General features: G+C 39.6%; 5 protein-coding genes across 5 annotated transcripts in view; 3 read left to right on the forward strand and 2 right to left on the reverse strand.

Moving 5' to 3' along the window:
• Positions 1-140: 140 nt before the first annotated feature.
• LOC132797119 (transmembrane protein 242) lies at positions 141-1,257 on the forward strand. Its single transcript, XM_060808639.1, has 3 exons — positions 141-305; positions 367-608; positions 685-1,257. The coding sequence occupies exons 1-3, from the start codon at positions 233-235 to the stop codon at positions 814-816; spliced, it is 447 nt and encodes a 148-aa protein (XP_060664622.1). The 5' UTR covers positions 141-232; the 3' UTR covers positions 817-1,257.
• A 14-nt stretch (positions 1,258-1,271) lies between these two features.
• LOC132797118 (uncharacterized) lies at positions 1,272-2,147 on the reverse strand. Its single transcript, XM_060808638.1, has 2 exons — positions 1,859-2,147; positions 1,272-1,792 (listed from the first exon to the last, which is right to left on the reverse strand). Exons 1-2 carry the CDS (start codon positions 2,058-2,060, stop codon positions 1,404-1,406), a joined length of 591 nt encoding a protein of 196 aa, XP_060664621.1. The 5' UTR covers positions 2,061-2,147; the 3' UTR covers positions 1,272-1,403.
• A 390-nt stretch (positions 2,148-2,537) lies between these two features.
• On the reverse strand, positions 2,538-4,920 carry LOC132797117 (uncharacterized). Its single transcript, XM_060808637.1, has 2 exons — positions 3,907-4,920; positions 2,538-3,844 (listed from the first exon to the last, which is right to left on the reverse strand). Exons 1-2 carry the CDS (start codon positions 4,796-4,798, stop codon positions 3,612-3,614), a joined length of 1,125 nt encoding a protein of 374 aa, XP_060664620.1. The 5' UTR covers positions 4,799-4,920; the 3' UTR covers positions 2,538-3,611.
• On the forward strand, positions 2,597-3,594 carry LOC132797120 (protein YOP1 homolog). Its single transcript, XM_060808640.1, has one exon. The coding sequence runs from the start codon at positions 2,597-2,599 to the stop codon at positions 3,005-3,007; it is 411 nt and encodes a 136-aa protein (XP_060664623.1). The 3' UTR covers positions 3,008-3,594.
• Positions 4,921-5,479: 559 nt separating the features above from the next.
• LOC132795158 (unconventional myosin-XV) overlaps positions 5,480-20,944 on the forward strand; it is a 35,731-nt gene continuing 20,266 nt past the window's right edge. The window contains 4 exon segments of the mRNA XM_060805692.1: positions 5,480-6,037; positions 17,292-17,658; positions 20,659-20,907; positions 20,909-20,944. Coding sequence (XP_060661675.1) covers positions 17,533-17,658; positions 20,659-20,907; positions 20,909-20,944 — 411 coding nt within the window. The 5' untranslated portion in view covers positions 5,480-6,037; positions 17,292-17,532.

A 20,944-nucleotide genomic window follows, 5' to 3' on the forward strand; every position in this document is an offset into this window, starting at 1 on the left:
GATTTAAAGTTGCAAATAATATTATTTCAATAAAATTTGATTTTCATTGCAATATTGTTTTGCTGTTGATGTGAATGTATCGCTTTGTTTACAATGCTGTTTGTTATCGATATCGACTATCGCCGAAAATACAACTATCGCCTGGTAAAATGTATCGCTAAACGTAAATACACGATTACGACAACACGCAATAATAAAAAGGCAATAGCAGTCCTGAGCTAATAACAAAACAATGAGTGAAGCCGGCATTGCCGTTGCTGTCGATGCGCTGGCAGCGGAGAAGCAGCGAAAGTTTCGCATCCAAGGTATGCAATCCATTCGAACTCACACACACACACATATATACAATACAATCGTATTTCATAGCCGCCGCTTTCATGGGACTTGTGGGCGGCATCTCAGCGCTCTTTGGATTCTCGCGCACTCTGGCGACGGCCAAGAAGTCGGACAGCAAGGTGCTACAGCAGCAGGGCACGCGCCAGGGCCTCATCCTCATGGACGAGGGCTCCACACTAGCATTACGTGCCCTCGGCTGGGGCACACTTTATGCCGTCCTAGGCACCGGCGCCTTTTGCTATGGCGTCTGGAAGCTGAGCGGCGCCAAAGACGTGAGTTGACCCCCCACTTCCCACTGCCCAACACACAAATGAGTATATTCATTAACCAACACTATTCTGTTAACAGTTCGAGGAGTTTCGACTGAAAATGGGCAACGCTTTGCCGCGCATAACCAAAGATGAACCGCCCAAAAGCCGCACGGACTTTGATGGCCTCACGGATCTGATGAAGTACTTGGCCGCCTGGGCCAAGGAGTAGTCCACACAATAGTTTATATAGCTTGTATACGCCAGTTAGTTAGACCATAGAATAAATGCCAATCATTTTCATTAATATGCTATTAATTGAACATTTAACGAACAGCCAAATGAGTTAATATATATGTACATATGTATTTATTTTAAGAGGTTTCTTAAGGAAACTATCTTCAAGGTTTCTTTACAAACCATAGTAAACATTACAATCTCTGCCTTGCTTTCAATATTACTTAATTCGCAGACAAAGCTGGCTAGCTATATACAACTAAATTAATGCAAGGAAACATAATATATTTAATTTCAATGAAACATTTTTTTTGCTCAATTGAAATAGTTTTCGTGTTTTTGTAAATAGTTCTTTTCTTGCTCTAAAAACCTATTTTTTTATGTCCCAAAAATTTTTTTTTTTTTATAATTACATAAATATGCCTTTCTGAACGGATTTTATGACAATTTGGTTATTTATTTCAACAGAATACATTATTTTAGGTTTATTTAAATACTATAAATTTATACTTTACAATGAAGAGTGCATTTTGTAGAAACAATGAATTTCCAAATGGATTTCGAGGGCATGTGCAACAAATTTCAATAAGAATTTTTATCATGTTTTCGCGCCAAGCATTCGCTGATGATGTGCCTCTGGGACTCATGCACGTGGTAGGTACAGCTGTCCTTGAGACTCTCCTGGACATCCTGCATTTCCTCGAATTCCATGAGAAACCTTATGCTGTCGTCCATGAAGCTGCCATGGCCGCGTATGAAGGCGTGTAGATTGGGAGCATTTCTCAAATATGCCTCATGCTCCGCGCTGGGTTTGTAGCAGGAGGAGGAACTTTGAGGAGATCCTTTTGAATGGCCCGAGTTCTTAATGTTGTTGGTATTGAAGGTTTCCCAAGCCGCCTTCTCCTTGTCTACGTCCGCCTTAAAGCTAGCGAGTGCTTGGTCTAACGCTTGGGAGGCGGGTAAGCAGCGTGCTGTGCATCAAATATAAATAAACAACTCTGCATTATTTAAAACTACATGTAAAGTGTTTAACCTACGCTCATTCAAATCGAGGGTAGTGTTGAAAATGCTGCGGCGTCGGTTGTAGACAGGTTTAGCCGTCATTGTTTTGTGCAATTCCTCGGCCGCATCTTCAATGTCAATATCAGAGATATCATCGACGTCGCTTAAAACTGCAGTGCGCAATTTTATAGGTTTATTTTCTGCACTCAAATTGTTAGCTGCTGCTTCGGCTTCCATTTTAAAAACAAGATTGCACAGCAGTGTGACCAAGCATTGCGTTTCAGAAAATACTATTTGGAATTACAGCAAATCTACCACATCTCTAAGCAATCACAGTATGTAAATCGGCGTTTTTGTTGCGCACTCTTAACGATAATATTATTATTTGCAATGTGTGATAATAAGATGAGTGCATATTTAAATATTCATGTTTTTATTGGGTATACTTGTATTTCTCTTTAGCATAGCGTAAAGTTCATTATGCATTGCCATGCTCAAACGAAGAGTTATCGTTGATTATCGATAACATGGTTTATATGACTGTTGATACGGCGCCAACTATTCAATTTGAAATGATGATTCAATAGAAAATGAAAAACACAGCAGGCATTGTTTTTTTGGATTCAACCTCCTGAGGAGCCTGCTCTGGCAATTCACTTGAAAAAGTGTTTTCACAAAAGAGAGAGACACGCTCCTAAAAAAAAAGTCAGAAAATTTCTTTCCTTTTATATTTCTCGTAAAATTAAACTAAAAAAAAGAAAGAAAGCAGCAAGATGTTGTACGAATTCGTGGTCATGGTCATTGGGTGCGTCTATCCAGCGTACGCAACCTATTCAACTCTAAGCGGCAGCGGCAATCAGCAGTCGCAGCTCTCGTGGATGAAATATTGGATTGTGTTTGGTGGCTTCATTGTGCTGCACTTCATCAGCAGTTGCATTGAGTTCTGGGTGCCATTCCTGGCCAGCTTGAAGTTGTGTTTGCTGCTCTGGCTGCTGCCCAGCATTGGAGGCGGCTGCCATCTGATACACGATGAATACATTGCGCCGCTTCTGATGCGCAATCAGGAAACAATTTATCAGACCATCGAGAGCTTGTCGCATCTGAGCTGCACTGTGCTCCGGGAGCTGGTCAAGTGGGTGTACAATCTGTTGGTGGATGTCGTGGAGAGAAGTGTTGGCAGCTGACACGCAATGCCAACGACATCAATGTGACGCCTCGTCTCCAGGTGGCCATCAACGAGGTGATTTCCGAGCTGCGTGCAGCGCATCAAGCGGCGGCTTTGGATGTTCCAGCGATGCAGCTGCCAGCTCTAGAGGCGGAGCAGGGACAGGAGGAGGAGAAGGAGCAGCCAGAAGAGTTTGAGCAGCTGGAGGAGGAGTCTGAGCAGCCGGAAGAGTCTAAGCAGGTGGAGATACCGGTTGAGCTGGAGCCGAAGCCACGGGAAAAATCCGTCACCATCATCACCGCTGACGATGTGCAGCAACGCATCCAACTGGCGGAGGGGGGCGAGCGCCCTTCGCATGCAGCTGAGCCAGCAATTTGCACTCAAGGAGTACTTGGTGCCCATCAACAGACAGCTGCAAATGGAGGAAGCGGATCGCGCTTATCTCGAGTACTGCGAGGAGGAACAACATTAGAGACATCTATGGGAAGACGCAAGGGAGAACAACGCACTCCAATCTCTTACATCTTGTGCTGCTTTTAATCTAAATGAGTTTGACACACAAAAAAAAAAAGAATTAAAATAAATTAAAGCCTGCTTGGAAGACGACGTCAGCTGGCTCTTTGCTATGCGGCCGCCTTGCGCTCCCGCTCCTTTTCTCGCTCCTTTTCCCGCTCCCTTTCCCTCTCCCGCTTCACCACGGGCAACCGCGTCCAGATGAATCCGCCAGTGCGATGCGTGGTGTAGTCATCGACATCGGGCAGCGGGAATGGCGTCGTGCGATCGAAATAATAATTGCTCGGCGCATGCATGATGAACTCCAGGAAGCACAGCTTGCGTGACAGCTGCTCATCGGGACCTGCAACACGGAGACGTGTGAGAAATGAGATTTAGAAGACGGAAGACAACCCGAAGTCAAACCTATCAAGTAGGTGGCGGGATCGAAACCCTCCTTGGGATCGGGACTGTCCTGTGTGGGTATCAGCCAGGTGAGGAACGCCGACTTCTCGCAGTACGCATCCACGAGCAGGCCACGAATCTGGGCATAGTACACCTTCTGCTCGCTGTCCACGATGCTCACGATATCGCCAATCTGCATGTAGCTTCCCTTGTAGAAAACGCTCTTCACGAACCGCGTCGCCGCCTGCATCCGCGGTGTCTTCTGTGCCGGCCTCTTGAACAGTGTCCGGCGACTCCGCGCATTGTTTTGTGCCTTGCCAGCGCCGCCGCCGCCGGCTACGTTGCCCGCCATGGAGCCAGTTGCTCCACCGCCCGTTGACTGACCATTGTGTCCATTGGCGGCGTTGCCAGCGGCGGCATTGCCGCCGCGGCCCGTTAGTTTCGCCTTGAAGCGTGTGCTCCGCGTGCTCTTTCGCAGACGCTTCATTACTGTGGGCGAACGTTGGCCATTTAGGCTGCTGCGTGTGATCTTGCCCACGCGGGGTGAGGGCGTGGCTGTGGGTGTGGGCTTGGCTTCCGCTTCGCTCTCCACGTCCATGGAAGTCGCTGCTTTGTTGGCAACCTGCTCATCCTCGGACTTTGCCTTGGGTATGATTTGCTGTGCCTGCTGTTGTTGTTGTTCCTCCTTCACCTCTGCTGTGGATTTCTCCTGGTCGTCGATATCGTCCATCGTCTCGTTGGTTGTGAGGTCTGTGTCAATCTCCATTTTTACAGCATCTTCTTCAGGTGACGCGCCCAGGGCTGCAGTTGGCGACGCTGCCAGGGCTGGCGAGCAGTCCACGCAAAGCCCAGCATCCAATGCTGTGCTTGTCGTCTCTTTTTGGCACTTACTGCACTTGCTCGCTGTTGACATTGTTAGTCAATTAATCACATACAAACTGTCGCTATTGTTGATTTTAATTCAATACTTTTCAATTCCAAACAAACTAAAATGGCTCAAGCGCTACTATCAATTAGTGGTGGAGAAACATCGATGGCACTATCGATGCAACGATGACTTTGTTCTTATCGATGGTTATTTTGTTTGGTTTTTGTTTTCATTATTTTTTTTTAAATAAGTTTATGATTTATAATAATACTTTATACTAAGGGCATAATTCACATTATTTTTTAATTGCTGTGAACACATAAAAATTTCGATAACTGCTTGCACCGCTTAAATATGTTATCGAGTATAACAGTGCCATTTTGAGTAAACTGTTGACGCACTCGACGCAATTAGGAGCACTTTGCGGGCTCCACATCTATTTAAAAGGAATTTCGCTACCCGCTCTATTAACATTACTCCGAAAAACTCACTTTTAGCTTTAACCAATTCTGTTAATTGAGTGGAGTGGATTAATGATACAGTTAGAAAAAAAGCTTAAGCTTTGTAAAATAGTGCATCTTTTTATACGCGGCTTGCAAATATATCAATATACAATCGATAGATAAATAGATATGCAATCGATCGTGGATATGAAGCTCGATAGTTTGGCCACCTCTAGTGCTTGCGCTGCCAGAGAGCGCCAATTGTCATTGTAAATTCTGTTTTATAGCTGGCAGGTCGTGTGCGCAGACTCGGTCGGTCCAATTTGAACATTTATATATTTTTTTTATAGTGCGCGCGTGCCACGAATTACTATTGCACAGCATTCACAAAGTCACAAAAGCGCAATACAAATTGTTGCCAATTATTTTTTTTTAACAAGTGCGCGCTTAACCAATTGATACCTGCACACACACACACATACATAGATGCAAACACCTGCAGCGAGAAAAGAGAAGAAGCATAAGCAGAGAAGATCAGCAGCAGCAATAACAACAAACGTATATAATGTAGCAGAATTCTTTTAATGAGTGTGACGAAGTGACGTATATAAAAGAAGAACACGGTACGCTTAAAAAAAAAAGAGCTCACAACTCACACATACATAGAAGTTCAAATAAAAATCACAAATACAAAGAAATCATATAAAGTACAAACGTGGACAACAACGTCGACAATAACAACGGCAACGACAGAGCAGGGAGCAGAGAGGGAGAGAGAGAGAGCAACAACAGTTAACAACTGAAACGAACGAGGGAGCTGCGAACAACAACAACAAAGCAGGTAAGTGATAAATGAGCGCATGCAACAAGTACGAACTCTTTCAACTCCGGCTCGATATCGATAATCGATAACTAGCCCAAAATGTCATTGCCAAAACTAACAAGTAGTTGGCAACTTTGCGTTTTGTTCTGTGTGCCAGTTCGCACAAATTCAGTTAGTTGGCAACTCCAAAAACGAGTCGAACAATCAAACGGCACTTTATTTTCTTCTGTTTCTGTTTCGTTTAGTTATTTTCTTCTTTTTTTTTTTGCGATTGTCCGGTTTGCCGGCAAAGTGGGGGGCCAAATAGCATCCACAGCGACAATGAAATCCACATTAGCTGCTGCAGTAGCAATAGCAAATTGCGATTTGTTGACGATGCTTAGGAATGTTTGCTTATTATGCGCATGATCTCATCAGATTAGAATCTAATATGATGTTATACACACAGAGTCCACAGTACACAGTCCACAATAACAGTGCTGTGTAAAATCCTATTACAGGTAATTCGATGCTGCAACCAGCTGTGGAACCTGTTCAACGTCAACTTCAACTTCAACTTGTTGCCTCTTCTTCCTCTTCATCTTCTCGTTCTTGTTGCTGTTCCTGTTCTTTGTGTCGCTTCTGATTGGAAGATTGGAGATTGGGCTGTTGCAGATCGATTTCAGAGTTTATTTTATTTTAACGGTGCTTTCCCCACAAAAGTTGCATAAGTGTGTAGAGAGGGTGTGAAGGTGGATGAGAGAAGAGAGAGGGGTTGGAGAGGGAAAAGCAAGTGCAATCGAATCAGAACTCGACTTTCGTCGCTCATTCAACTTAATTCGATATTCGCTACGCAATTGAACATTGAAGGGGAAACATAAGGAAGAGTGGGAAAGAGAGCGAGAGGGGAAGGGGTATAGAGGCCATTTTGGCAAATCACGACGAGAGAAGCATTGCAACGGTATTCGAAGCCGAACAGTTAAGCGTGCAGAAATATTAAAAAGCAAAGCGCACAACAACAACAACAACAAAGGCAATCAAAAGCGAAAAAAGCTAAAGTAGCTGGAAGAGAGGGAAAAAAGCGAGTAAAAAATTGGTAGAAGTAAGACAGCAACAACAACAACAACAACAACAAAAACTGGTTCCGGCCGCCAAAGAATTCCGCATTGGCCACTCGACTATGGAATTGCTTCGTCTCAACTCTCAACTGAGACTCTTTGTGTGCGTGTGTGTGTGTGTGTGTGTGTGTGTGTATGTGTGTGTGCCACTTCCGTATACAACGTACAACTTACGCCCCAGCTATTCTCTTTTCTCTCCGTCTCTCTTTCGACATTCTTAGTTCACGTTCGTTGCCTCAGTCTTTTGTTTTTTCCCTCGCTTCGCTTCTTCGTTCTTGCTGCGGCTTTCCAAGAGTGGCCACAGAAATAGCCGACAGTGCAACAATAACAAAATGCATAACAAAGACAAGCACAGAGAGTAGAGAAAGAGAGAGAGAGTGAGAGAAAGAGAGAGAGAGAGAGAGAGAGTAGTGTATGCTAATGTGACAAAGATGTTAATTGGCTTTTACTTTATTCAAACAAAATACTTAGTCACAGCGGATACCACAACAAGCAAAAGACAACGAACAACAACAACAACTACAAACAACAACAACTACGAACAACAACAACAACTACAACAAGAGCGACAATAGAAAGACACAAATCCATCAGAGAGAAATTTAATTTAGTTGTCGAGCCATCATCATCTGCATTCGAGTTGAGTTCGACGCCGATTTCCTTTTCGCATTCTTTCACACTTCGATGTTAACGCTAACGCTAACGATAACAATAACGATAAGAAGATGCTGCTATTTGCATTCATAAAGCATCAAATAGACAACTCTTCGTGTAGTTCGAAAGAAGCATAAAGTGCTAAAATACATTCAGAGATATTATTAGATTTGAAATTCATCTCAGCGAACTATTTTAAATTCCAAAACAAAAAATGAAAGAAATAAGATACTTTTAATTGAAATGCTAAAATATTATAGTATTATAAATAAATTTTAAATTATAAATTATTTAAATTATTTCAGTATTTTTAGGACTTTTTTTTTGGAAGTGTTTAGTTTACCTTTCGTAGAGTTTCTGATGTATCGAACTGATTTCATCTCAGAAATATTTTGAATTGCAAAAAGAAAAGAAATAATAATTGATAACTTGAACTGAAGTAAAGCAAGCAATATTAATATACTTAAAGTATTTCAAGATTTTTTGGTGTTTAGTTGAAGAAGTAAAACAACTACTGAAGTATTTTTAGCTTCATAATTTTTCACGAAAAACAAAAGTATTAAAGTAATATTTTCATAAATATTATACACACTTTTTTATTATTATATTAGGTCTAATCAAATTGACTTCAATTGAGAGAAATAGTTTGAATAAAGTGAAAGAAATATCTTCAGATTTTTGTAGTCTTCCATTCTGAAACTAAAAGTTATGCGACTAATAAAAGAATCTTGTACAAAGAGATCATTTAAAGATATAGCTTATTATTATTATATTTTAGATTTATATCTATATATATTGAAATTAATTTAAATTCAGTGAAATATTTCAAAATAGTGTGTTTTATTGTAAACAGATTCTTATCTTTAAATTTTTGAGAAAAAAGTTCTTTAAAAGATTTATATAGAGTACTTTTCTTTGTTCAATCTTTAATGTTTAGTAAATGTAGTCACATCGAAGCCTCATGTCTCATGTTTCATGCAATCTAGTGTTTTTTGAGCTGTATGTTATATTTGGATTGTTTTAGTTTATTTTAGTAACGTATCTGTATTTTGTACACTTCGGTGTATTTTTAATGTCATAGTATATTCGTTATACCAAATATAGCCTTCGGTATATTTTAGTATTTTGTCGGTATGTTGTACTCGTTGGTATATATTGAATGTTATACTATACTAATATACCAAATATAGCTAACGGCATATTTTAATATATTTTCGGTATTCAATGCACTATGGTATATTTAGAATGTCTTAGTATATAAATATACCGTTAGTATATTTTCGGTACTTTATATACTATGGTATATTTTGAATGTCTTAGTATATAAATATACCAAATATAGCCATCGGTATATTCTCGATATTTTATACACTGTTGTCTTAGGTATTTTTTTTTAGTATATTATCGCTATATTGTAAACTTTTGTATATTTTGAATGTCATAGTACATGGATATACCAAATATAGCTATAGGTATATTTTTCAATCTTTGATTTTTGGTAACTGTAGTCAGATCGATAACGCACCTCGTTACTTCATGGCTCATGTTGCACATTTAGCAAATGCGCCCACACAGCGACAAAGTCCACATTTGCCGCATGCGTCCCACTTAACATCCACATCAGGCTGCAGCTGCTCGTTGTTGTTTGTTGCTTGTTGGAGGCGTCTCAATGCGGCTCCCTTTTTATTTTTTTAGTTTTTTGCTTATGTTGCGGGTGCGGCAGCTAGCAACGTGCAACAGCAACAACAACTGTAAACGCACAACTAGTTGAAAAGCTGGCAAAGAAGAAGAAAAAAAAAATGAGCAACAACAAAACAAATCATGCGGCGCACCCTAGAAAAAAAGCAACGGCAACAACTGCGAATAGCAACACGAATGCTTTTTAGAATAACTTAATGACAGCAACAGCAACAACAACAACAATAACAACAGCGGCAATAATAATAATCAGAAACAACAACAACAACAAATGTTGTCTCGCACTTTCAATTGTCTTTTGCATGCAATGGAAATGGCAACAACATCAACAGCAACATCAACAGCAACAATAACAACAACAACTAATGAAAACAACTCGCTGAAAATTTCCCTTTTTGTTTACAGTCTGCAAGCAAGAGAGTGTGTGTTTGTGAGTGTGTGTGTATATGTGTGTGTGTGCGGGTGATCGATGAGCAACAACAACATCAACAACAACAACAACAAACAGTGGCACAAACTTTGTCTCTTGACTCTGCGCAAAGGTTTATTGGCCTTTTGGCTCACTGCGTGTCTGTGTTTCTGTCTATGTGTGTGTTTGTGTGTGTGTGTGTGTGCGTGTGTCGCCGATTTAGCCAAGTTTGCTTATAGCCATTTGACTTGGCCCTGGTGTTAGTGAAATCGTGCGCCGACAACACAAACATCAACAAAACTCAACACAAACATCATCGACATCGACATCGACATCAACTTCGAGTTTGAACTTCTTGCTAAATATATTTTGTCTTTCCACATGAAATTTTCTATCCATATGTGTGTGCGTGTGTGTGTGGAGTCGTGGATGCTGTGTGTAAGGGGGCGGAAGGCGGGGCAGCAGACATTAAGCGGCTTAGTTCAGAGCAGCATCCTCAAATAATTTGTGACTAGTCACTGAGCGGCCAATAACTCAGTCGACTTGGCTCCACAAAGCAGCACAACTCAGCAGCAACAGATGAAAAAGAAGAAACAGATGAGGAAGAACAAGCAGAAGAAGAGGAGTAGAGAAGAGACAGAGACAGAGAGGAGCTGGACAACAAGGAGGCAGGCAGCTTTCTAGATTACGCGATAAATCACTCGCAAGTTGCTTTGAACACACTTTTCATTTAATTCGCATTTTGAACAAGATTAATGTCGACTATAAATTTTTTATTTATTATCGTGGTGAAGCTCTTTAATTATGGCACTATGTGGTTCTCAATAGTTTCTGAATCGTTTTTATCAATTCCTATTGCATTAATTGCAGACTTCAATTATCGCTTTATGATTGCATTCGATTTACATTGAAATCATTTCTAACGCGATTAATGTCTACTATGCTTATCACAGATTGTTTTGCTAAAGTTTATTAAATGTGCCGCTAGTCACTGAATATGATAGTTTTTGGGTGATATCAATTTCATTTTAAATATTTATTTTTTTAAAATTTAATTCATATTTTAATTTCGATGCTCATTAAATATAGCGCTTATCTAATAAGAACTGTTTTGGTGGACAATTTGATATTTTGTACTGTATGGTATATTTTGAGTGACCAAATACAGCATTTGGTATATTCTTCGGTATTTTGTATTGATGTATTCTGAATGTCATATTTTATATGAATGTCATACCAAATAAAGCCTTTGGATATATTTTATATTTTGGCGGTATTTTGTGCACTATGGTATATTTTGAATGTCATAATATATCGATCTAGTATATTCTTCGGTACATTTACAGTGTCTTTTCGGTATATTGATTTGATTTATATTAAAAATAATACCGCACTGACAGTATATCAATATACCATTCTGCATAGTCGGTATTTTTACCCTATGTTATATTTTGAATGTCGAAATATACCGTTATGTCATATATAGCGTTCGGTATATTTTTATGCTCTATAGTATATTTTTTACTGTCATATTATATTGATATACCAAGTATAGGCTTCAGTATATTTTTAGTACTTTTTCGGTTTTTATATATTTCGGTATATTTTGAATGTCATATTATATTGATGTACCAAATGTAGACTTTAGTATATTTTAGTATCTTTTCGGTATATTAATCTGGTATATATTAACAATAATACTATACTGATGGTATATCAAAGTGGGTAGCGGGTATCTCACAGTCGAGCCCACTCGACTGTAGCTTTATTACTTGTTAAATACTCGGCTGATCATTAATAGTTTTCTAATTCGAATTACATTAAATTGAAAATGGAGTTCTTTAATCAAGTTCCTTATCGCTTTTTTGATCAAAGTGATGATTTCAAACTTAATTGGATTAAATAGAAAACTTTAATTCTGAAGCGCGTTCTTTATCTTGATTGTTGATCAAAGATGCATTCGATTCGCATCGCATCGAAATCAAATGAAATCGCGCACTCGATGCGCTTCATATCGTGTTGTCTTCTCTTGAGTTGCGTTGTTTTTGTGTTGCATGCTGCGCGAGCGCGTGTTGCGATTGTGCAGAAATGCGAAGAAACGCGAAGCAAGTTGAAAGTAAAATCAAAGCAAAGCTAAATAAATTAAATGCAATTTGCGGTTCGACAAACTGCGTCAATTAAAGGCGCCATGACTATTTATTGGGATTGATATCGAATCCCAAATCAAACAATGTGTGTGTTTGTTAAATAAAATAATTAAACGGCACATATTTTGTGCGTGCCATAAAAAATGGAAATTGAAACTGAAACTCAAAATGAAATTGAAAATGAATGATGAAGATGGAGATGAATCTTTCGTCTTGTCAAAAGTTTCACTCGCCATGCGTGTGTGTGTGTGTGTGTGTGTGCTTTGGACTGTTAGCAGCCACTCCCCAAAGTCTAAGGCGCGGCGCGGCGCAAAGCTTCTTCAAATGAATGCGAATGAGTTGTCAAGGGAGCTGCTGCGTGCTATGCCAAGAATCTGGCACACAAATCAATTCAAGCCTCGCCAACACTAGAAACTGGCTCTGGCCACACACACACATATACATACACACACACACGCACACACACATAGCTTAACATCTGTGCAGGTGCGGGCAACGTTTGTCTCAAGTGTTTTGTCTCATAAACACACAAATTTATGACACACACACGTAAACACTCGCACACACACACAAACACACACACACTGTTGCAGTGATAACAAATAGCTTTAGAAATCGAAATGCTGTGGGGAATTTTTAGCGCATTTTGTCATGGGAAAACTGACAGACCACCAAAAAAATGTGAAATAAAAACAGAAAGATTTTGGAAAAGACTTAGGAAACGAACTTGCCTTCAAAAGACTCAGGCAACGAACTTGCGCACATTTTTTTATATCTGAAAAGACTTAGGCAACGAACTTGCGCGCATTTTTGAAAAAGACTTAGGCAACGAACTGACCCAGGCTATCATGCTATACGTATTAACGGCATTTGACTACCACGAACTGACTGTGGGGTGGGGCAGCCTCTCTCCGATGATCCCCTTGACTGGAACCTTGAACTGGCCACAACACAAAAGCACAGACAGCGGACAACTCTTCGTAGGTCACTTTACGAGTTCAAGAAACTTCTCACAACACACACCGTTTATGGCTTACAGCTTACAGCTTGACCACGCCCTCATTTGCATTTTATTAGTCGAATCTTGGCTGAGCGCTATTAAAACACGCTCGCTGCTTCGAAAAAGATCTGCATAATTGAACCGTTAAGTAATGAGCGCTAAGATTGTAATACATAATACCATAACTGATATAGAAGAAGGCATATTTAATTACATTTTCAATTGAAAAGTGTGGAAATAATAATATTAGAGTACATAAAGAAGTTTCTTAGGGAAATTGAAATAATTATATTGAAGTAGATGATAAATTTTCTTAAATGGAACATCTATACAGATAACTTTACTATAATAAATTGAAGTATTTGAAAACTGTGGAAATAATAATATTATAGTAAAGGGGTTTCTTAGATAAATTTACGTATTTGAAAGGTGTGAAAATAATAATATTGGAGTACACCAAGAAATTTCATTAAAGAAACAATTAATGGAATAATATTATTACGGTATACGGGAGTTTTTCCAAAAAAACATCTATAAATTGATATACTTTAAAAGCAATATTTGTATAAGACATTTTATTATAATAACTTGCAATATTTGAAAATAATAATATTATAGCACATAATGAATTTTCTTTAAAGAAACTTTCGTGCAGATCGTTTTATTACAATCAATTGAAATATCAGAAGTGTGTGAAAATAATAATAATATTATTATACACGCAGAAATTTCCTTTAAAGCAACACATACATTTATTACTATAAATAGCATGTGTAATATTTGAAAAGCGTGAAAATAATCTCAGAGTATTTGAAAAGTATGATATTAATAAATATTATACATAGTACACAAAGAAATTTCTTTGAAGAAAAATTTGCATAGAAAGAAGTTTTTTCAAAGAAACATCTTAACTTAAATTGAAATATTTGAAAAGTGTAGAAATAATAAAAATATTAAGAAACAAGTAAGAAAGATACCCATTGTGAATAAAAGCAAAGCATTGCGGTATTCATTTTTAAATATACTTAATTGAATTATATATAAAATATACCACAAAATACTAAAATATACCGAATTATTTATTTGGTATATTGATATAGAACTACATTAAAAATTTTGCAAAATAAACCACATTGCAAACTTACGAGTTTTAAAATACACCACAAATTCTTTATTTGGTATATTTTTTTATATAGTACTACATTAAAAATAGATATTGCTTAACATATTTAAAGCAATTTCTTGCAAGTACATATTAAAAAGCACAAACAAATATTTAACCTTTAAAAAAAAACTACCAATTTGATACTAAACTAAATATCAAACGATTTTATGAGCAAACAAATATTCAATGATCGAATTCTTTTGGATGCACGATTTGAAAGCAGTCGCGAGTGTTTCGCAATCATTGATTACACATGAGAACTTCCATTAAATGGCCGAAGTGTTGTTGCTGCCAATGTTGTTGTTATTGTTGTTGTAGTGGTTGTTGTTGTTGCTGTTGGGACAACATAGACATCGACATAGATATTGACTGCAGGCAAGGCAGCAAAGCAGCAAAGCAAGCAACAGCGGGCAGCGACGTCTTAGCATTGGAATGCGGTCGAACTCGACTCGAGTCGAGTTGAGATTTGCTGTAGAGAGAGAGACAGAGAGAAAGAGAGAGAAGGAGGGCGAGCGAAAGGGAGGCAAGAGAGACAGAGAGAGAGAGAGAGAGAGAGCGAGCCAGGTGTACGCGTGGAATAAATGACCGGCTGACTGAGTGACTGACTGAGTGAGTGAATGACTGACTGACTGACTGAATGGATCAATAAATGAATGACTGACAGCTGCCAGTTTCGAGTATATTTCGTATTTCGTATCTTGTTAGCCAAATCGCCTCGCCAAACAAGTTGGTTGAATGCTCGCTGCTCTCTTTTTCTTTCCCCCCTTTCGCGCTCTCTATTGACTTTGTCAATTCGCAGACACTTGTCTGGCCATTTAGCACACAATTTGTTGGCCAAATCCGCAGACAAAGCTAAGCTCTAACCAAACTCTAAATCCAAATTCAGTTCGAGCATCAAATGCGAGTGCGCGCGCATTGCTTTAAAATTACAAATAACAACAAAAGCAGCAACAGTGTTTGTTGCTGTTGCTGTTGTTGTTGTTGTTTTGGGCATAAATATTTATGTTAAAGGCTTTTGCCGCTAAACAGGTGAAAGTTTGTCTCACCAAAAGGTAATCAGCACCAGCAACAAAAACAACAACAACATCGACCACAACATTGCCAAAGTATGAGTCGAGTCTTTTGGGTTTTGGCCATGGCTATTTAGTATTCTTGACATCAGCATTTGTTTTTGGTCTCGACTTTTGGGCGTCCGCATTTCATATTTAACATATTCATTTCTTTATTTATTTTTATGAAATTCTTTGACAATTTCTTAACGAAGCTGAATTCCCTTTTTGGCGATTCATTAATTCAATTTTAATCATCCATTCTTTTTGCCGGTTTTTCATTAGTTTTTGCCGCTTTTTTTTTGTTTGATAAATTTGTATCTGGGCCAAATTGTAGTTATAACTTTGCCCTGCTTGGGAATCCAACGCAGATGAACAAAAATCTAATTTGAACTGAAGGTGAAAGCGAATTCTTATATCGAAATTCGCCAAGAGCTTGTTGTCGAAAGTTCTGGACTCTCTATTTTAATAATTATGAATCAATTGATAATCCCAAAAGTCAAAAGTGAAAAAGCTTTACAGTTGTAATTGTTGTTTTTCTTTTTTTATTGAGAAAGCATCATGGGAAAATATTCTCTCTCTCGACTGAATCTTGAGTGAGTGATTGCAACTTGTAAATTGCTTTTTTTTTTATTTTACTGCTGACATTTGGCAGTTGTTAAACAATTGCTGCTGTCATCCCATTGTATGAGTAATTTATGATATTCGCCCTTGCATTTCATTGCATTTAAAAAAAAAGAGATAAAGGGGGTAGGTTGAAGGGAAATGTAAACACAAATATGAAATCATAATGAAAATAATAAGCGTGAAAGAAAAACGATGAACAAAAAAAGTTACTTTCATTGAATTTCATTGAGCAGCAAATGGCCCTCGTTGCTGTTGCGTCCCCTCCCCTCTCACACTCCTTTCCCCCCTCTTTCGCCATTCGCCATTCACCCCTCCCCAACAGCGAGGAGTGACAATGACAGTAGTCAGACACAGCGTTGACAATCACTTGTGAATGGCAAAAGCCAAAGCGAGCAACCAACCAACTGACTGACTGACTGAGCGAGGTCTCTGATAAGCATTCCGATACCCTGTACTTGCAGTTACGTTAGGGTATGCCAGAGTTGTGATCCAAATGAAAAGAGCGTGAAATGATTATGTTTTATGAATTCGTTTTGCAATTGCATAAATTGCCAACTAAACTTTCTATAAATATTTATCAAACTGATCAAGTACGAAAGCTGCAGTCGAGGGTGTTTTCAATAAAACCATATACTAAAAATTTTTCAAAGTAATATACCGAAAAATGCTGAAATATACCGAAGGCTATATTTGGTATATTAATATAGCACTACATTACAAATATATACCATAGACTACAAAATAAACCTGATTGTCAGACAAATCATTCCGAAAATATACCGAATTAATATACCGAAAAATACTAATATATACCGCAGGTTGTATTTGATATATTGCCATAGTACTACACTTAAAATATACCATAGAACACAAAAGCAGTCTAAAAATAACTCGGTATATTTATACCATATAATATACCAAAAAAATACTAACATATAAAGGTGCATTTTTGAAGTTAAACTAAAGCTAAGCTAAGGATTGATACACACAACTTTTCTTCCCAATATATAACTTATTCCATTTTATCGAAATTTAAGAAAGTTTAATTACAAAACAAATTACTTCTATTCCGATCTTAACTCTGTTTCTAACAATCGCATTAACAACATTAATGGGCATCTCCGCGTCGATCAAGTGTAAAGTGCAGAGCGCAGCTTGTTGTTACTTACTTTGGAGTTTAATATGCCAGAGGCAGTGGCATTTGATGTATACAACTGAAATAATTACGTGAATTTTTTCTGTGGTGTGATGTTTTTATTTGGTTTGTTTTCGGTTTTTTTTGCGAGTTTGTTATTGTTGAATATTGCTGTTTTTGTGATTTTTTTTTTGCGGTGGCTGTGAAATGTTGCGAGCTACTGTCAAATCGTAGCTGAATCTGAATTCCAATCTGAAACTAATCAAATTCAAATGCCATTTGTATTTGCAGCAATGCATCAGCCAGCAGCCTGAAGCTTTGGACGTCTCCCCACAATCCCCTTTTGGACTCTGCAGAGAGAAGAGAAGAGAGACGAGACGAGACGAGACGAGACGAGACGAGATTGGAAAACAATCGTCATCAAGATCATCATCCGAGACAACTGAGAGATTTGCACATAATTGTTGCAGGGTGAAAGGACTGAACGAGGTGCAAATCTAGTGCGGAGAGAGAGAGCGGAGCTTCAGGGATCATGGACTGGGCCGAAGGGGATCTCGTGTGGTTCGATCCCGGGGTGGGTCATCCCATTCCCGGCGAGATCCAGGAGGTGCATCGCGCTGCTCAAGTGATTGTCGTCCAGGCAATGATCAAGGGCAAGGTAAGTGTCCGTGTCCGTGTCCACCAACTGCTGACAGTCACTGTCACTGTCACTGTGCATAAATTTCACACATTTTGTTGGCCAAGGGCTGCGGCTGCTCAGCTGCGCGTCAGCAAATATTTCATGAATGCTTTTCACTATTTTCACTTGTCGTCGTCAAGCAAAACACGAATTGCGTTGTTTTTGGCACTTGGAATTCACGGCGTGCCATTTGTCGCTTCTCACTTATGTATACTTATACTTACTATAAACTATATACCCTGTGCCCATAAAATCCCCATAATTGGGTATACTAAAAGCAGCACTAAAAACTATCGCCACTTGAAGTGGAGTGAATAACCTGTTGTCTCTCTTATTGACAGTCAACGCACAAGTCAAACAATAGAAAGGCATTCACCGGGCTAATAGATAACGCAAATATTTCTGATCTCCGACGATCTGATAGCTCAACTTCAATTTCTCCCGAGGTAATAGAAAATAAATTATACTTTTAGGCACTCAAATTAGAACCGAAAGTAAGGCCATGAAATGAAATTCTCTGTTTATATTTGTTTAACTATGAAAATGTAGGAGTCCGTTTTAATACCGAAATTTCGGCCAACAGCAAATGAATATCTCTTGTAGAGTGCAACGGAAATATAGTTTGACTTTTGGTCTGATAGTTCAACTTCAATTTCTCCCTTTGAGTAATAGAAAATAAATCATACTTTTAGGCACTTAAATTAGAGATGAATCATTTGTCTTATAGTCGAAATTCAGTCTACAGCTGGTTAAGGAAAATGGTTCAAAGGTGGAAAGGGTGTTCTAAATTTGAGCCAACCGCAAATGAATATCCCTTCTATTAAAATATACTTTGAGTCGACAAAACTTTAGCGCTTTAACTTTGTATTCTTAAGTCTTATATTACCTTTGACATCGTGTGGAGTCTGCAGGGTATCTTCCCGTTAGGTAATCAGTGTTGTGGTGTGCAACGGAAATGTTTTGTACCTATGCGTGAAGCTGTTTCTGAGCTCCGTCTAAAGCTCCGGGTATCGTAATTGCACAACGCCGGCAGCGACTGCTGGCTCCGTTTCCTTTTTCCTTTGCAATTAAGCCTGTCATTGCAACAGCAACACAAGCAGCAGCAGAGAAAACAACAACATTAGTCAGTCAGTCATTCAGTAAGTTTAACAGCCAGCGGCTTTGGCTAATAACTGGTAACAGTTAGACGTTTATGCCGTTGCATTTGCAGTTGCTCGTTGTTGTTGTTGCCATTGTTTGCCAGCTGAAGAAATCAAGAATACGAATCCCCAAACTTGCCTCGTCACTCGTCACACACGCGCACACAATTTGTATCCTGTTCAGATGTGACGTTGTCCGACAACTTCTTGGCAATTGGCCAGAAGAAGCATTTCTCGATCGAGTTCGCATGTCCCCTGAGTAGTTGCACAGCACTCGAAAGCTCATGCAAAGCGTACGCTTACATAAGCAATGAAACTTGATATGATATGCAAACTCTTTGAGCTGCTAGAAAACTTTCAAGATCATACTTAACAGTTTATTTAGAAGTCTAGATAAATATGTTAAAGGATCTTTACAAGCTCATGGCATCAGTTTATAACCTCAATTAGTTGTTGTCGGACTGTTTCACTTATAATTGTTTAAATCCTCAATAAGTCCACAAAAGATGGACACACTTTTCAGAAGATCAAATATGGTAAATGAAAGTTGAGTTCGATAAAGTCTCGATCCACTCTCGATAGTTAATGCTGCAGCTGCCGCATCGGTTGCATCTTTGGCTGTGTCGCAGGCAGCGCACTCAAGAAGACAAGAATCCGACACTGAACTGGTTCTACTTATTGGCTTGGAGAAAGTGGCGCTCTCTCAACTAGGAGCGAGAGGGAGAGAGAGAGATGACTTCTTAATTGAATTGAGATCAGAAAGACAATGATGTGCGACAGGTTTTTGGTGCCTTGTTCTCTTGCGCTCTCTCTATTGTCGTTACCCAAAAGTGGCCAGGAGAAGATGACACTTTGCTCGTCTCGGCTCTTGTCTTTCTCTCTCCCAATTCCCGTTAGCTCCCCCCTCCCCTATCCGAAGCTGCACAAACTCGAGCAGAAGCCGAAATAGAAATAGAAACAGAAACACGAAACGTGTTTAAATCGATCGCTTAAAACGGGGTGGAGGAAAAACCTGAAGAGGAATCTGAGGAGGGGAAAATCTGTGGTAACTGTGTCTTCGTGGTGGCTTCGGAGCGCAAGCTCAGCTCCTTTCAGTTGCATTCGAGACGGCGGCCAACAACGTTTAATCGTTGTTGTTGTTTTTGTTATTGTTGCGCTCTTGTCCGGTTTCTGTTTCCCTGTCCGGATTGTGCCGTTAGATGCGCATCGTTCGGTTCCACCTGGAGCCATGGCAGCGCGGCAACAGTGTCACGCCCAGTCCAGCCCAGTCGCCATCGTTGGCCCTGCTCTCGCCCCACGTGCTGCGGCGCCAACGACCCGCGAGTCTCGAGGATCTCGAGGATATCTGCGCCTCCCTTCAGTCGCCACAGCAACAGCAGCTGCTGCTGCTTCGCCGACAGCGTCGCCTCAAGTGCCGCTATCCGCAGGTGGTCAAGCGATTATCCACGCTCTGCAGCGATGTCATGGCCCGTCATGTGAGTCGCGCGAGTTAGTAATGTCGTTTAATAACTTGAGGATATCGGGGACTGTGGGAAGGAGCTTCACTTCAAGTGTAGGGAATAACATTTTGAACCTTGACATTGCCAACATTATTCAATCAAATATATCTAATTCCACTTGAGTTTTGAGAGAGCGAGAATCAGTTTAGTAATATAGGATTTAGAAATATTGGGAACTATTTCAGGAATGAGTTCTCTCTCCCTTGACTGTTTCCAGTCATCGACTTAAGAATATCGAGGTCTATGGGAAGATGTCCTCCCCAGACTGCCGCAACTTTGAGTCATGACTTTCCCAATCTTTCAACAAGCAATCGAAACTAATTCTCTAATTTTTCCGACAGGCACAAACGTTCGCACTGCAGCCTGGTGAGGGCAGCCTTAGGGCACGCCAGGATCTGGGCAGCAGTGGAGTGGAGGACATGACGCTCCTCGACGATTTGCACGAAGCATCGCTGCTGTGGAACCTGCGACTGCGCTACGACAAGGGGCTGATCTACACCTTTGCCGGCAGCATATTGATCGCTGTCAATCCTTACAAGATGTTCCCGGATGCTTATGGCTTGGAGGTGGCCAAACAGTATGCGGGTCGTCCCTTTGGGCGCACTGCCTCCACATCTATTTGCAATT

This window comes from Drosophila nasuta, chromosome X (assembly GCF_023558535.2).
Source record: "Drosophila nasuta strain 15112-1781.00 chromosome X, ASM2355853v1, whole genome shotgun sequence".
NCBI lineage: Eukaryota > Metazoa > Arthropoda > Insecta > Diptera > Drosophilidae > Drosophila > Drosophila nasuta.

What these genes read in the sequence shown, in the direction of transcription:
- LOC132797119 (XM_060808639.1), top strand. Translation starts at nt 233, where the DNA reads ATGAGTGAAGCCGGCATTGCCGTTGCTGTCGATGCGCTGGCAGCGGAG. An exon ending in GCGAAAGTTTCGCATCCAAG is followed by an intron (nt 306 to 366) that starts GTATGCAATCCA and finishes CGTATTTCATAG; the next exon opens with CCGCCGCTTTCATGGGACTT. An exon ending in AGCTGAGCGGCGCCAAAGAC is followed by an intron (nt 609 to 684) that starts GTGAGTTGACCC and finishes TTCTGTTAACAG; the next exon opens with TTCGAGGAGTTTCGACTGAA.
- LOC132797118 (XM_060808638.1), bottom strand. Translation starts at nt 2,060, where the DNA reads ATGGAAGCCGAAGCAGCAGCTAACAATTTGAGTGCAGAAAATAAACCT. An exon ending in TACCCTCGATTTGAATGAGC is followed by an intron (nt 1,793 to 1,858) that starts GTAGGTTAAACA and finishes TTTGATGCACAG; the next exon opens with CACGCTGCTTACCCGCCTCC.
- LOC132797120 (XM_060808640.1), top strand. Translation starts at nt 2,597, where the DNA reads ATGTTGTACGAATTCGTGGTCATGGTCATTGGGTGCGTCTATCCAGCG.
- LOC132797117 (XM_060808637.1), bottom strand. Translation starts at nt 4,798, where the DNA reads ATGTCAACAGCGAGCAAGTGCAGTAAGTGCCAAAAAGAGACGACAAGC. An exon ending in TCCCGCCACCTACTTGATAG is followed by an intron (nt 3,845 to 3,906) that starts GTTTGACTTCGG and finishes TCCGTGTTGCAG; the next exon opens with GTCCCGATGAGCAGCTGTCA.